Below are 16,718 nucleotides of genomic sequence, written 5' to 3' on the forward strand. Positions count from 1 at the left end.
ACCCACTTTTTCCAGTTTAGGGTCGTGGGTGGCCAGAACCTATCCTGGCAGCTGTAGTGCAAAACAGGAACCCAACCTGAAGAGAACAAGCTCCCGTTGCAGGGCACACTCACACATACACCCATGCTCACTCAGACTTGGGACAATTTAGACACGTCATCTAACTTGTACGTTTTTCGGATGCAGGAGGAAACTGAAATACCAGGAAAAACCCCATGCAGACTTGGAAGAGAATGTGCCAACTCCACACAGACAATGACCTTGACTGGGAATTGATTTTTCCCCCCTCGTCAATATTGTCATGAAATGGCATTATTCAAGGACCTGGTGTATTTTAAGAGGTTAATATGGCCAGTCAGGAGGAGCCTGGATTAGAAGACTGGAGGTAGGGATAATATGTTGCAGTAAAAGACTATATTGCATGATCAATTCTCTGAATCTTGCTGCCAATTTGTAGGAAATACAAAGGACAGAGGAACATGTTAAATTACACATCTATACAGTCAGTAAAGTGGAGGCAGAGTGAGAATTACAGAAAAAAGTCATCTATAGTTCCATTACCCAAATATTACTAGTTAGCACCCCCTTGGCCTTGCAGGATACAGTCTAGATCCCCAGTGGATGCCTGAAATCATGGATAGTACTGAATCCTCTACTATGTTTTTTTCTGTACATACTTATGATCAAATTTAATTTATAAATTAGGCACAGAAGAGATTAACAATAAATAATAAAATAGAACAATTATAACAATGTACAGGGTGGGGCAAAGGTAGGTTCACAGATGTGAGCATTAGAAACACACAGTTTATTATTGTATTATTATTTATTAACTATTGTATTATTTTCATATGAAAAACTATAAACCTACTTTTGCCCCACTCTGTACTATAATAAAAGTTATGTGAATGTGGTTTTTCTCTCTCTCTCTCACAATAGCTTATGGTACTGTATTCACTCTTCTTGTGATAATGTGAGATGATAAAATGTACATGTGATGAGATGAAGTGATGTGAATGAGACATCGTTATTAAGTAAAATAAAGGTTACTTGAACTCAAGCACTGTGACACTATGCCAATCCATCTGATAACCTCCACAGCTACTAAGTGGCTAAGGATACAGTGTGGATATGGTAGACAAAGGGATGATTCACATCTGGGTGGAACAGAGTGAAAAATCAAGAGATTTTCTCACTCTATTCAGAATGACACACAATTTAAACTTATGAATTGTTTATTTTTACAGATTTTTTATTTAATATTTTGAACCTGCAGCTAACCTTGGGTAACTGAAACTGTGGAAAACAAATCTGTGGATAAATGGGGGAAACTATTGTATTATTAATGTGAAATAATGAGCAGAGAAAACAGTTTTGGGAGCTGTGTTAAGACTAGACAAAAATTTTATTAGTTTTTTTTTGTCCTCACCCGAGGATATTTTTCCGTTTTTTGTTCAGATAGAGTGGGAGGGAGAAAGAAGAAGAAGAAGAAGAAGAAGAAGAAGAGAGAGAGAGAGAGATCGACGTGAAAGGGACACATTGAGTGGCTGCCTCCCGCACAACCCAACCAGGGCCTGGGACTAACTGCAACCGAGGTACGTGCCCTTAGTGGGAACCGAACCCTGGTCTCTCTGGACCACAGGCCGACACTCTAACCTCTGAGCCAAACCGGCCAGGGCAAAAAATTTTATTAGTTTTGATGAGAGTCTCCAAAAGGAATGGAAGTTGCTAGGGAGCTGTTTATAATTAAAAGTCAGTCTTGGTCAGACCTGGGTTACCAGCTTTGTAACTGGGCCCAGGTTCATGGGTGTGCAATCAGTGTAGTTACACAGGGCCCTGTACTCAGAAGAGCTTCACATTGGGGTCTAATGCTCTGCAGCCACTGTCTTGATTCTTAATAATTCTATCTTTGATTTTTTAGATAATAATTTTATCTGTGAGTATTTTAGAAGTCCACTGGGACAATGGAATGTGCAGTGAAGGCTGGGAGCCTCATTTTTTGCTTAGTCCTGCCTCCCATCACCTCCCTTGGATGGGTTTTCAGCTGCTTGCTCCCCCAACTTCCAGCTTTTTGACCCCACCCCTGTCCAGTGACTACTGCTGCCCTCTGCTCTGCCTTAGGCAGGGTTTCATGTGTGCTACCCATGGTGTCTAGGAGTGCAGTGTGAAGGTGGCCATTCTTAACCCAAGCTATCAATGCCACAGGATGAGCCTCTTGCTCTCCCTCCAGTAATTGGGAGAGTCTCAGTGCAACACCTTTGGAAGTCACCTATTTGCTGTGGGTTGAGAAAGCAGGCCTGTGGGAAGGGGAGATGCCTGACTTGGCCTCTTTGTCCCTAATGGGGAATAGCATGTCAGTCCAGCAGCTGGCAGGAGGGGGCTTCAGGCAGCCTGATTGCATGGGCCCTCAACTTCCTGGGGTGGGGGTGGGGTCTGTATTTATCACAAAGGTATTCCCCTGCCCAAGAAGTGCCACATTAAATAGCAAATAAAATAATACCATGACAGGTTGAGACAGAGATCAACAAAGAAAGGAGCAAGCTTTACATTTTAGAACCTTTAAAATCACCGTTTTCCTTCTTTTTGAACAAGGGGATCTACATTTTCATTTTATACTGGACCCCAGAAATTAAATAGCTGGTTCTATTTGTAATCTTAAACAAGGGCTTATACAGTGTCTAGAATTTAGAAAGTACTAAATAAATATTATATTAAAATAGTTATAGAAACCTATTGCCTATAAGGACATGAAAGCAGTAATGAAAAAGTGAAGGTAGTCAGAGGGGAGCAGGATTGGGGGGTCAGGTGAAAAGGGTGAAGGGATTAAGCAGTACAAATTGCTAGTCACGTAATAGCCAGAGATATGTGGATTACAGCATAGGGAATATAATCAATAACATCGTTATGGGGCAGAGGAACTAAATAGACACCTCTCCAAAAAGGACATACAAATGGCCAAGAGACATATGAAAAAATGCTCAACATCACTAATCATCAGAGAGATGCAAATTAAAACAACTATCAGGTATCACCTCACACCTGTCAGAATGGCCCAATCAACAAATCAAACAAGTGTTGGCAGGGTGTGGAGAAAAGGGGACTCTAGTACACTGCTGGTGGGAATGCAGACTGGTGCAGCTGCTGTGGAAAACACTATGGTGTTACCTCAAAAAGTTAAAAATTGAACTTCCATTTGACCCAGTGATCCCACTTCTAGGAATATACCCTAAGAAACCAGAAACAGCCCTGGCCAGTTTTGCTCAGCGGTTAGAGCATCGGCCTGTGGTCCAGAGAGACAAGGGTTCGGTTCCCGCTAAGGGCTCGTACCTCGGTTGCAGTTTTTCCCTGGCCCTGGTCGGTTTGTGCGGGTGGCAGCCCCTCGATGTGTCCCTTTCACATCGATGTTTCTCTCTCTCTCTCCCTCCCACTCTATCTGAACAAAAAATGGAAAAAATGTCTTCGGGTAAAGATAAAAAAAAAAAGAAAGAAAAAGAAACCTGAAACACCAATCAGAAAGAATATATGTACCCCTATGTTCATAGCAGCACTATTTACAATAGCTGAGGTCTGGAAACAACCCAAGCGTCCATCAGTAGATGAGTGGATTAAAAAGCTGTGGTACATGTACACAGTGGAATACTATGCAGCTGTAAGAAAGATCTCTTATCCTTTGAGATGGCATGGAAGGACCTGGAGAGTATTATGCTAAGAGAAACAAGCCAAGCAGAGAAAAACAAATATCACATCATCTTACTTATTTGTGAAATATAATGAACTAACCAAACTGCTGAACAAAATTAACCCAGAGACATGGAGGTGGGGTACAGACTTACAAGCCTCAGAGGAGGAGGGTTTTGTGGGGAAGAGATAAACCACAGAACTTACATGCATGTATGCATGATCAATGAACATAGACAACAAAGCTGGGGATGGGGGGGGAGGGGAGAAGGGTGTCAATGGGGGAAAAATGAGAAACATCTGTAACAAAAACAAATTAATAAATAAAAAATTTAAAAATACACAAAGTTATATTAAAGAATTAAAAGAAAGAAAAAAATAACATCGCTATGGATATGTGTAGGGTTAGGTGGGTGCTTGGAGCAGCGGGGGCACCACTCTAGGATTCATGATTTTCTGGCCGCTTTGCTGTACATGGGGAAGTGATACAGTAAGGTTGAATGTAAATTATAATTGACAAATTAAAAAATTAATAGCCCTGGCCGGTTTGGCTCAGCTGTTAAGAGTGTCGACCTGCGGTCCAGAGAGACCTGGGTTCGGTTCCCGCTAAGGGCACGTACCTCGGTTGCAGTTTGTCCCTGGCCCTGTTTGGGTCGTGCGGGTGGCAACCACTCGATGTGTCCCTTTCACATCGATGTTTCTCTCTCTCTCTCCCTCCCACTCTATCTGAACAAAAAATGGAAAAATGTCCTCGGGTGAGGATAAAAAATAAAATTTAATAAAAAGTGAAGGTATAATGGAAAGGAAAAGTATTGGATTTGGCAACATACACAGCAGAAAAGAAATATATATTTCTAGACAAAAATAACTTTAGAAAATACACAGGACAATGCACACATAGTTCAGCCTTTTGCAAAATGTAGGTCTTTGAGAAATATTTTCTTTTTTTATCCTCATCCAAGGAAATTTTTCCATTTTTTGTTCAGATAGAGTAGGAGGGAGAGAGAGAAAGAGAGAAACATCAACGTGAAAGGGACACATCGAGTGTTTGCCATCTGCACGACCCATCCAGGGCAGGGACAAACTGCAACCCACGTTTGCGCCCTTAGCGGGAACCAAACCCCGGTCTCTCTGGACCGCAGGCCGACGCTCTAACCACTGAGCGAAACCCGCCAGGACGAGAGTTGTTTTTTAATAGTGAAAAACAGAATCCAATCTAAATGTTCATTACTGGGAAATTGTTTGATTTCACGCATTGAAATACCATGCAGCTCTTAAAAAGAATGAGGTAGAAAGATAATCAGGGAATTTTCAAGTTCCAGGAAAATGTTTAATTCAATTTACTCAGAAAATATATATGCTCCAAAAAAAAAAAAAAAAAGATTAGGCAAAGTTCTACAAGGCTACACATCAAACTGTTAGCAGGGAGTATCTCTGGGGAGGGGAGTGGGTGGAGTGTTTGTGAATGAATGGGACGCTCATGTTTCTCTATGCACTTCTGTTGTTTGAATGTTTTACTAAAAACGTTTCTATGTATTACTGAGAGGAAATGGAATGAGCATTTCAAGGGTGTCTTGTGAAGGGAAAGTTGGAGAGGAGACGAGGAGACAGACCTATGGCTCCCTGGTTTCCGCAGACTCCAGTCCCGGGAGCTGAGACCCCGCCCCGCTGAGGTGATTCTGCAGAGGGGCGGAGTTCCGCAGAACCCTGGCGGGAGGCGGCCCCGGGAGGCGGGGCTACTGACTCGAACAGCACGCTCCGCTCCCACCATGCCCTTATAAGGAGCGCCCGGCGTTAGGGTTTGGGAATCCAGTCGCAATCCCGGCGGCGTAGCCCCAATCCCAGGCCCCTCCCTTGGGAATGGGGGCGGGGCTGGGCGGGGTCTTGGAGGCGTGGGGGCAGAGGCGGAGCATCTCGAAGAGGGACCAATAGGAGTGGCATCCCGGGTCTGAACTGTGCTGCCATTTGGCGCGACGACGCGAGGGGGCGGGGCGCCCGTGAGGCTGGTAACGCCGAGGGAAGCCCGGACTCTGTAGTCGCCGCTCAGAGTCCGTCTGTCCTCGGGTTCCCGGCCCCGCTGTTCCCAGTTCTCTGTTGCCCGCGGTTCGCCGCCCCGCTCGCCGCCGCGATGCCCGTGTTTCATACACGCACGATTGAGAGCATCCTGGAGCCGGTGGCGCAGCAGATCTCGCACCTGGTGATAATGCACGAGGAAGGCGAGGTGGATGGCAAAGCCATCCCTGACCTCACCGCGCCCGTGGCCGCCGTGCAGGCGGCAGTCAGCAACCTCGTCCGGGTGAGCGCTCTGGGCCTGGGGTGGGGAGCGGAACCGGGCGGGAAACATCCCCGGGTCCGCCTTGCAGCTCCCTTTTGCCCACTCTCTGACTGTGGCTTTGCACCTGGGCTCTGGAGACAGACGGCCATGGGTTCGAATTTAGACTCCCCCTCGCTGTGACCTTGAACATGCCCCTGAACCTCTCTGGGCCTCAGTTTCCTTATCTATAAAGTGGGGTCAATCATAATAATGCTTACTTTGTGGGTTTGTTGTGAAGATTCAGTGAGGTGGTATTATAAAATACTTAGCACAACGCATGAACCAAACTAGGTGCTTAATAAATGGTAGTTGTTTGGATGGCGCTTTTCCTTCAGCAGGCTGTTGCCCCTCGCGTTGACAGCCTTACTCTCAGCTCCTTTTTATGCCTCCCAGTCTGGCCTATGGGCTGATGGTCTCCCCTACTAATTCCTTGCCTTTCCTTCCTGGGATTCTTGGGCCATACCGTTCTCCTTTCCAATACTTCTGCCCCTCACCCCGAGACCTGCCTCACCTACCACCCTTCCCCAGTGCTACGTGCTGCCTGCCCTTATGTCCATTTGTTTTACTCCGTTGGCTCTCATCTGTCTCCTCCTGCCTTCCTCGACATTCTACTTCTGCTCACAGCTCTGGAACTCTCAAACACCGAGTAATTTCTTTATGTGGTAATTCATGACCACCACTACCCTTTCCCCTTTTGCTTAACCCTGCTGCCTTTCATTTTTTATCCTCCCCTGGAGATTTCCACCTAGCTTTACCTGCTGTCAACCGGCTTCCTCCTGGGGCCTTTCCAGACTCCGGGGCCCTCCTTCTCAGCCCCTCCTCCTGGCAGGAAGCAAGATGGAGCTGCTGGGAGAGGCCTGTGGAATCTGGGACCTGAGGCCCCTGCCAGAGAGAAGGACCGGGAGTCTCCTCCCCAATCCACAACTTTCCTGGGTGGCTGAGTCGTTCTGTAGACTCCTGTAGACCACAGCTGTGATTAATACCTGAGGTGATTCTTGGAGAAGGCAGAGCCCACTTCTGAAATAGGAAAAGAGGTGCTGTGACCAGTCTCATAACTCTCCTTTGGCATGTCACACTTTTCTTTCCCACCCTGGGTGGGTGACTCAGACTTCTGTCTGTGAGGAACAACTTGATTGGCTTTGGGAAAAGTTCATACTGCTCCCTGCTGAGCTCTGTAAATAGTGTATGTCAGGGTAGTTGGGAGGCAACTGTGGGTCTGGGTGGGGCTTGGTTACTTATCTGATTAGAGTACTTTACTGCACTAGAGGCACTTTAACAGCTGAAAGTCTTCCTCAGTTTTCTGGGGTCCCTCAACTGTCTCAGACAGTTCAGGACACTGGTAAGTAGGAAGACCAGGAAACACTATTGACCAAATTTCTGATGTGCCTTCTGTATAGATTTACTAAGAATCTGTTCAGTAAGAACATTGTGTTCATTCAAAATGTCTAGTTCTACATTGTTCTTTAAAAAAAAACACACACACTAATATTCATCTAAGACTCCAGAGTACATTCTTATGTAGTGTTGTCTAACATGGCTACATTCCAGGCCTTCATTTTTTAACAAATAGGAAACAATGTAAAGAGACAAGGTAATAGTGTCCCTCCAAGGAGTACTTCAGGAAATGAAATCTTAAAACCATATGTTGCATTTGGAACAGGGCTAGTGTAGTCTAGGGGTTGATATCTGGTTAGGCTATTTAGAGAAAAGTTATTTATGAGGTTCAGTGCATGAATTAACAAGAATTGAATGTCAGCTAAATAGGGAGCATTGTAATAAGTCAGTGATTCTCAGGTTGGGATGTGCATCAGAATAACCAGTGGGGCTTTTTAGTAATAAAGATGTCCAACTCCCACCCAGACTTACTGAGGAGCTTTGCAGGGGGTTGGGTAAAGATCTTTGTATTTTTAAGAAGCTCTATAGGTGATTTGATATACACCCTTAGTTAGGAAACACTATAATAGATACCGTGAGACAAATATTAAAGGAATAAGATCAGTCAGTTATGAGCTGGAAAAAAAACCAAACATATCGGTACCTACTCCCTAATACATACAAAAGAAGGGACTTGAGATTGGTGGTAGATATAATTTAGAAAGTGGGGAGAATTATGGTGACAAATAGTAAATCATGAACAAAAGGTACTTGTGAGTAAGTCACTTCTAGGTTACTCCAAGTAGATTGTCTTGATTAGCTCAGGAGGCAAGTTGGAGAGAAATTGGAGATGGGTCAGTGCATGACATGTGGGCAGTAACAGAAGACCTTATCCAGTAAGATAAACAAAGAGTGGAAGAGAGGATGAGAATAGTGTGTGAAGGAGGTATAGATTGTGTTATGGGGAGGCCAGAGGACCTACCCATTGCTTAGAATTACCAGTGTCAGTTGTGGCCCTTATATGTGCTGCTGAGTATCATGATGAATCATGTACCTGTGTCGAGGTTCAAACTAGATTGTTTCTAGAGGACAGGGCCCGTTTGATACTTCTTTATGTGCTTCTCAGTTCTTACCCTCAACATTGGCACACACAAGGGCTCCATAAATATTGTTGAAGGAAAGAAGAGACTGTGGGCAAGGGAGAAATTAGGAGACTTTTAAAATTGGTTGATCATAAAGAAAATGAGGGCCTGGATCTCAGGTGTAGTTTGGTGCGGAAAATGGAAAGGAATTAGAATATATATTAATAATATATATTAGAAACATAGAAGAAGAATTAGTAGAACTTGATAATAGAACTCCCAGAAAAAAATGTGGTATCACTAGAAAATAATGCAACTAATTTTTAAATAAATATTCTGGAATTTATATAATTCAGGATTCTTTCAGTTAACCTTGGGAAGTTATATCGTTATTTGAGTGCTTCCATTTGGGAATTCCTTACAGATTACATACACATATATGTCAAATCAGTCTTGTTTTATTTTGGTTAAAAATATTTTATCCAAAGTGGTCATTCCTTAGCTTTACTACTTCATGGACCATTCTTGAGTCTAAATGATTTTTGGATATTTCCAGAATTAATATTTACTAGGTGAAGATGAAATTCTCAATTGTTAAGCAATCATCATCCACTTATTAAATAGGTTATTTATTGAGACCGCTTTTTAATGTCAAAGCAGTAAGTTGATACTGAGAAGAAGTATAACACTGGATTGAAAGTCCAAAGAGGTCCTGAGAAAGTGAAGGACCACAGAAGTTTAGAGGAATATGATATTACTTTTCATGAGAGATGGGGAAGGCTTCATGGAGAATGTAACATTTGAACTGGCCTTAAAGCCAGGTGGGATTTGAACATTTAAAGATGTGGTGACAAAGGTGTTACAAGTAGAAAGAACTACCCAAACAAAGGCACAGAATTATTGAGACTCTGAGGACCAAATTTTGACTTAGGGCATCACTAAGGTAACTACTTTTCCGAGGGGGGACAAGACTCATTTGGATATGTAATTTTGTATATATTTGTTAAACAGAAGTAGTCTGGTCACTTTATATACATATCTTATCACAGCTGAGTCATTACTTTTACTCCACACTTAGGGAAGGGGTAGGGTGGGAATACTTGTTTATATGTCACTTTTTCAACTCAGGATCCTAAACAAGATCATTTAAAAAAAAATAGTTGAGATATAATTCACGTAACATATAATTCTCCCAGTTAAAGTGTACAATTTGTGTTTTTTAGTATATTTACAGAGTTATGCAACACCAGTGCAATCTAATTTTAGGACATTTTTTGTCCCCTCAAAAAGAAACCTTGTGCCCTGGCCGGTTTGGCTCGGCGGTTGGAGCGTTGGCCTGCGGTCCGGAGAGACCCAGGTTCGGTTCCCACTAGGGGCGTGTGCCTCGGTTGCAGTTTGTCCCTGTCCCTGGTTGGGCCCTGCGGGGGGCAGCCACTCGATTTGTCCCTTTCACGTTGATGTTTCTCTTTCTCTCTCTCTCTCTCTTTAGAAAAAAAAAAAAAGAAACCTTGTACCCATTAGCAGCCACTCATTCTCTCCCATCCCCACCTCTGGACTACCACCAGTCTACTTTCTGTCTTTGTGGATTTTCCTATTCTGGACATTTCATACGAATAGAATAATAAAATATGTGTCCTTTTGTTTCTCACTTCTTTCTCTTAGTATGTTTTCAAGGTTTATCCATGGTGTAGTATGTATCAGAACTTCATTCCTCTTTGTTGTTGAAAAATATTCCATTGTATGGAATAAGGCCATTTTAAACACTGAGAGTGATTCTAATGCAATCATAATGAGGGTATAGGAGAAAGAAGGTGGAAAGGAAGAAACAGAGGAGAGGTTCAAGAAGTTCCAGTAAGCAGTTGGGAAAAAGTCAGAAGTCTTAGCCTGCCTGTCTTATAGCATGGTATATAAATTTTTCTTTTCTTCTCATTGAAGTGGCCCTTAGAAATCTGTCAGTGTATACAGTCGTGCCAGTTTTATTAATGGGCCTTCAGACACTTTGCCTTCTCCATTGCATCTGAGGACATTTATTGTAACTACTCTTTGTGTTCATGAAATATTTATTTTGGGAGTTTTTGTGGCCTTGACTTTTGTGAGCCTCACCCATATATCATACTGTTGGGACCAGTTCTGGGACAAATGACACCATTGTCTTTACTTTAAATTGATGGGAAAGTCTGTTCTCTTAAAAAGTGATCAGCCATTACTTTTGTCATTTTGCTTTAATTTCTTTTGGTTTATGTTAGACTTATTTCAGTTAAAATAAATAACAGCAATGTTTGCATGATAAACCTGTGGGGTGATTCTTTTTCTTAATACTTTTTGGTATTTTCCAATTTTAAAAATGAACATATTTCTATTTAAGGAAAAATAGTGAAGTAAAAAGAACATTTGTATAATCTTTTATAGTTTATAAAATACACATATATACACACACACACATATGTACATATACATTATATATACACACATAATCTCATAGCAATTCTTTAATGTAGGTATTGCTATAGTCCTAATTTTACAGGTGAAAAAGATGCTGTAGATCAGAGAAATTAAGTGAACTGCCCACAGTGGCACAGCTAGTTGGTGATGGAGCTTGGACTCAAATTTTGTTTTTCTTATTGTGGATCCTGTACATTTTGCACTCCACCATTCAACATCCACTTAGAAAAAAGTTTTTAATTATCAGTGGCATTTTTCTATCTGGAATTAGAAGCAATAAACATGCTGTCGGTCATAGAGTTTCCATTTGTCTTAGCCCTGGCAAGTCTCTGTTTAAAGCCTGGTTTTTGGCATGGCTGGTGTGAAGGGCCTAGATGAAAAGAATGATATGAAGGTAGGGTTCTGTTTCAGCAACACTCAATTTCATAGCATTTCTTTCTTTTTAATTAAAAAATAAGAGTAGGTACAGATCAACACTAAAGTATTTATGCCTGCAAAACAGATAAAGGCTTTTTATAGTATATATGACTGCTTAACTTGAAGTTTACTAGAACTAAATAGTATTTAAAGTAGGTCTATAAGATTTTTAATTTTATTTTTGTATTTAAATAGCATTTAGTCCTGCCAGTGTGGCTCAGTGGTTGAGCATCGACCCATGCTCCCAAGAGATCACCAGTACGATTCCCGGTGAGGGCACATGCCCAGGTTGTGGGCCAAATTCCCAGTGTGGGGCTGGTAGGATGCAGCCAGTTGATGTTCTCTCTCACATCGATGTTTCTATCTCTCTCCCCTTCTCCCTTCCTCTCTCTCTAAAATCAATAAAGAAAAAAAGAAATTTAAATAGCATTTAAAGTAGGTTTGTAGATTCTTTGGGGAATCATGAAGTTTCATTTGAAAAACTTTGTCTCAAGAAAGAGATATAAGAATGGGACCGCCCTGGCCGGTTTGGCTCAGCACTTAGAGCATCGGCCTGCCGGCCTGCGGTCCAGAGAGCCCTGGGTTTGGTTCCCGCTAAGGGCATGTACTTCCGTTGCAGTTTGTCCCCTGCCCTGGTTGGGTCATGCGGGTGGCAGCCACTTGATGTGTCCATTTCATGTCGATGTTTCTCTCCCTCCCTCCCATTCTATCTGAATAAAAAATGGAAAAATGTCCTCTGGTGAGGATTAAAAAAAAGAAAAGAAAAAAAGAATGGGACAGATGTGAACTTTGTTCCAGTAATACTTAACATTTACTCATGTGATTGATAGAACAGAAGAGTTTTGGAGATTTTATGTTATTAAAACTATGTTTATAATTTTAATGGAGCCCCAATTTAAATATTTATTTATATATCTTCACAGTAGAAAGCTGGGCTTTTCTAGACCTGTTTTATAAATAGCACTAGTATAACACTAAGCAGACAAAATAAAAGAGCAAAAGTCCTAAATATCAACCACGGTATAAGTTGGCTCCTTCTGTTACAGTCCAGGAGTAAGGGCAGCATTAAGGCAAATACTTTTATGGGTTGGGACTTATTTGGATTTTAATATTTCTTGTATATTTGTTTAAAAAGTAGTCATTTTATATACTTTTAAAATTACTGATTATTTATATTCATATAAAATGCTTATGTTTTATATGTCACAATTGAGAGGGTCATTATTTTAAAAGACTTCTGACAACTTTCTGATATTTTACTGCATGTTTAGGAAGGGGGTAGAGTGGGAATATCCTCATTATCCAGTCTACAGTCCAGCATAGCATGTATATATTCTCTTGTGACATTCATCAAACTTGGTCAGTGTTTATATTCTCCACTAGATTGTAGTAGGTTCCTCAGTGGCAGGGACCATATCTGTTGTGTTCATCCCTTTATTTCCAGTGTCAGGCTAGTCATAGTGTGTTCAATATAAACTTTTTTTTTTTTTACTAAATGAACATAGGCATACCCTTTATTTTTCAGGTACAAAATCTTATAATAGGAATTTGTTTGTTTGTTTTTAATCCTCACCTGGGGAATGAGGGGGGAAAAGAGGAAGAGAGAGAGAGAGAGAGAGAAAGAGAAACATTGATGTGAGAGAGACACATTGATTGGTTGCTTCCCTCAGGAGCCCTGACCTGGGCAGGGGTTGAATGTACAACCCAGGTATGTGCCCTTGACAGGGAATTGAGCCCACAACCCTTCTATGTGCAGGTTGATGCTCTAACCACTGATCCACAGCTGCCAGGGCAAGTAATAGGAATTTTTTTGCAACAAATATTTTCTATCCCCAGCTGAATTTGAACAGTCTCATCAAATTTATAACGGGCTTTGTCTGAAACAAGTAGAATATATACTAAGAGGGAGGAATGAATGGCTAACTGCCCATTGTTTGAGATAACAAAAGTGTTCAGGCTATTTTGGATTGCGGTTCTCTATTTCAGAGTCATTTCAACTATGCAAGCCACTTACTAAATTCATAACATGAGAATATGTTGCTTCCTATCTGAAAGTGTCATTAGGATTTTGCATTATTTTAAAATTGGGAGTATCTTTTTACAATTTAACAATTTAGACCATGTGTTGATTATATTTATTTGAAGCCCTTCTTGTTAACAGTGAGGTGTCATAATATGCGTCATGAATTTCTCACTAAAAGGTCTTTATTTCCTTGAACCCTATGGCAGGAAACAAAGATATTATAAAATTGATCTGCTTTTTTGCTTTCTGGCTGTTCTGGGCCCAGCCTTTTCATTGTACCTTATGTCATGGTCATGACAGTGGGGTATATTTCTGCATTGTAAACCAGCATTAGATCTGTATCAAAAGAAGTAGCAGTCCTTAATGAGCATATGTTAGAGATTAGCAAGGTTTCTCTCTAGATTAATGCTCTGTGCTCAGGACTCTTGCTGAGGAAGGGTTGTTCTATCAGTTTATGTTGCTTTCTAGGCAGGTCTGCCCTTAAATTTTCCCTACATATAGACAGAACTAGAAGAAGAAAACATAAATTTAAGGCTTTTTTAAGGCTTCAGTGCTATGTAGTATACATATTTCAGAGTGAGCTGTAAGGAGTAAAGTTCAAATCTGTAATAAGACTCTGAAACACCTCGAGAAGTTGATATATTGGTGAAAGGACCTCCCACTGGAGACTTTCATTTTCCTTGTATACTAGACCTGTAGAATTCTTGCAATATGTGTTTGGGTATATTGGGCCACATAGATAAGATAATATGTTTTGAATCTAGGTGGCTGCTTCTCTGTTTTATCAGGCATTTTAGTACTTGTTCATTTTCATTGCGGATGGTTTTGGAGAGCGAGGCTGTCTTACCTGTTTCTTCCTAACAATTTACAAAAAGGTTTATTAGGGAAGGAAGTTGTGATTAATATATAAGTAGGGAATTTTTGTTCATTTGTATTTTATCATTATAATTAGTGTTTTATTTTCCCTAAAACACTAAAAATAATACAGTATTTAATTTTTTGGACTATTACAAAAGTTTATTTAACAAAAAAAGTTCACTATGCCATTGTACACGATCTGACTTTTATATTGTAGTAAAACAGTGGAGAGGGGACATGTGGACGTAGTTGACTCCTCTGGTGAACACAGCCATTCTTCATAACTCTTTCTGAGGCTTCTAACATGATGATGCTATTTCCTTGTATTACCACCATTCCAGTATTGTTCTGTTGCCTACTAGTTGCCATCCCCACAAGATTCATAAAGGGATCAATCTCTGCACTATTCCTTGGACATGTCTGCCACCGTTTAATCTCAATGATAACTTCTTGTCCATAAGTATTTTTAACTTGGGAGGGTGAGCTTTGCTCATGATGTCTACTCAGCAAGCTCAAAGATACCTCCAAATGTACAGTATTTTATTGAACAGTACACCGTGAGTAATCACTTTTTGTCATGCTGAGCCTTCATAGCATCTTCCAAAAAGAACAAAATTTTACTTGTTACAAAAGTATTACATTTTCATTGTTGAAATTAGAAAATCTATTTTAAGTCATGATCTCAGTGTTTCTCAGTATATTTCTGTCTGTTTGAACTTGATTTGTTTTTTACTTTCATTGTCTTTTCTCTCCAAACCAATTTGTGTTTCCCTGGATATAAATACAAACTTAACTGTATACAGGTGCACTGGCTTTTATATTTTTTCACCATTAAAAATAATACCCCCAAATCCTTTAATTTCACTTTCCTGGCTCAAGAATTACAAAGCGGGGGGTGGGGTGGGGGTGGGGGTGGGGGAGGTGGATTGGGAGGAAGGTGTCAATGGGAGGAAAAAGGAGAAACATCTGTAACAACGACAAAAATAAATAAAATAAGCCCTGGCTGGGTTTCTTAGTGGTTAGAGCATCGGCCTGTGGTCCAGAGAGACCTGAGTTCGGTTCCCGCTAGGGGCACGTACCTCAGTTGCAGTTTGTCCCTGGCCCTGGCTGGTCGTGTAGGTGGCAGCCACTCGATGTGTCCCTTTCACATCAATGTTTCTCTCTCTCTCCCTCCCACTCTGTCTGAACAAAAAATGGAAAAATGTCCTCGGGTGAGGATTAAAATAAAAAGAATAAATAAATAAAGTAAAATAACCTCGTTCCAAAAAAGAAGAATCGCAAAGAAAAGTTAAAAAACCAATCTGTTAAAACATCCCAAGACTTTCTCTGTCATGTGCTGTCTAGGGAGCCGTGCTCTACTTAGCTAACTGCTGTTTCAATAACTGTGGAATGAAGTAACTTCAAAATAATGGGTAGGTCTTGAAAGAACTTCTAATCTCAACATATTTATTAAGGACATGGGTTCTTTTTTTTTTTTAATGTTTTTATTGATTTCATAAAAAGGGAGGAATATGATATTTGGGAGAAGAAGGGAGAGGGAGAGATAGAAACATCCATGAGAGAGAAACATCCATTGGATTCCTTCTGCACGCCCCCTACTGGGGATGGAGCCTGAAACCCGGGCATGTGCCCTGACCGGGAATCAAAGCAGCGACTTCCTGGTGCATAGGATGATGCTCAACCAACTGAGCCACACCGGCCAGGAATATGGGTTCTTTAAGTTGATTAAATCTATTTAACTGTGTGCAGACAAAGGGATAGAGTATGCTAAAGTAACAGATAAAAGGAAATTTATATAATTAGATATAGGAGTTGGGCATTAATTGCCTTCTTTTTAATTCCTTGGCAAAAGCTTTATAGATTGTGTTCTTGTATACTGGGTTATCAGTTTCGGGATGATTTATTTGATTGTGTGTTTTTTTTTTTTCCCTCTTCCTAGGGTGTCTCCTTTTAAGACTTGGTTTTTGGAGGGCAAGGACTGGGTTATATTCTTCTTGATGTTTGTGGTGCAGTGCTTATTCCAGTCCCTTGCTCATGGTATTCTTTCCGTAGGTTTGGTTTTGATACTTGACTTACCAGATAGGCATTCTAGGCTACTTCATGACGATGAGGATAGCTCACTAACCTTGCCTCCATTAGAAGTCATGGTGATTATTTTTTCCTGCCCTCAAAGGTTACTATATACAATTGCCGAAGTATTCACAAAGAGAAACAAAGATTCATAAATGATATTGTGTTGATTACATATTTGGACTTTTAGATTTCAAAAAATTCTTTGTTACTTTTGTCAGAAGTCAGTTTATTGAATTGATATGAATGTAGGGTGTGTGTGTGTGTGTGTGTAGAAGATGACAGGTGGTGAATCTTAGAGCTAAAAGAGTTTTACAAATATTGTTAAGTTGCAGAAAATAGAGCCTTTGGCCCTTAGAGACTATCCCAGTGATAAGATTTCCAGTTGAATGAGTTTTAAGGGAAAGTGGCTGAATTTCATTGTAGCTGGCCACAATCCAACTCAAAGTCATTCCTTTTT

The 16,718-nt window shown here is 40.9% G+C and overlaps 1 protein-coding gene and 1 pseudogene across 2 annotated transcripts in view; one reads left to right on the forward strand and one right to left on the reverse strand.

The window, feature by feature from the left end:
* Positions 1-5,680: 5,680 nt before the first annotated feature.
* VCL (vinculin) overlaps positions 5,681-16,718 on the forward strand; it is a 107,293-nt gene continuing 96,255 nt past the window's right edge. Inside the window, exon 1 of one of the 2 annotated variants that reach the window (XM_036265117.1) lies at positions 5,681-5,974. In XM_036265117.1, the coding sequence (XP_036121010.1) occupies positions 5,807-5,974 (168 nt within the window). In that variant the 5' untranslated portion in view covers positions 5,681-5,806. The remainder of the gene's footprint in view (positions 5,975-16,718) is intronic. The other variant, XM_036265118.1, reaches the window with a different exon arrangement.
* Positions 14,369-14,682, reverse strand: LOC118632658 (annotated as a pseudogene).

The sequence above is a fragment of the Molossus molossus genome, unplaced genomic scaffold (assembly GCF_014108415.1).
Source record: "Molossus molossus isolate mMolMol1 unplaced genomic scaffold, mMolMol1.p scaffold_m16_p_17, whole genome shotgun sequence".
Taxonomy (NCBI): domain Eukaryota; kingdom Metazoa; phylum Chordata; class Mammalia; order Chiroptera; family Molossidae; genus Molossus; species Molossus molossus.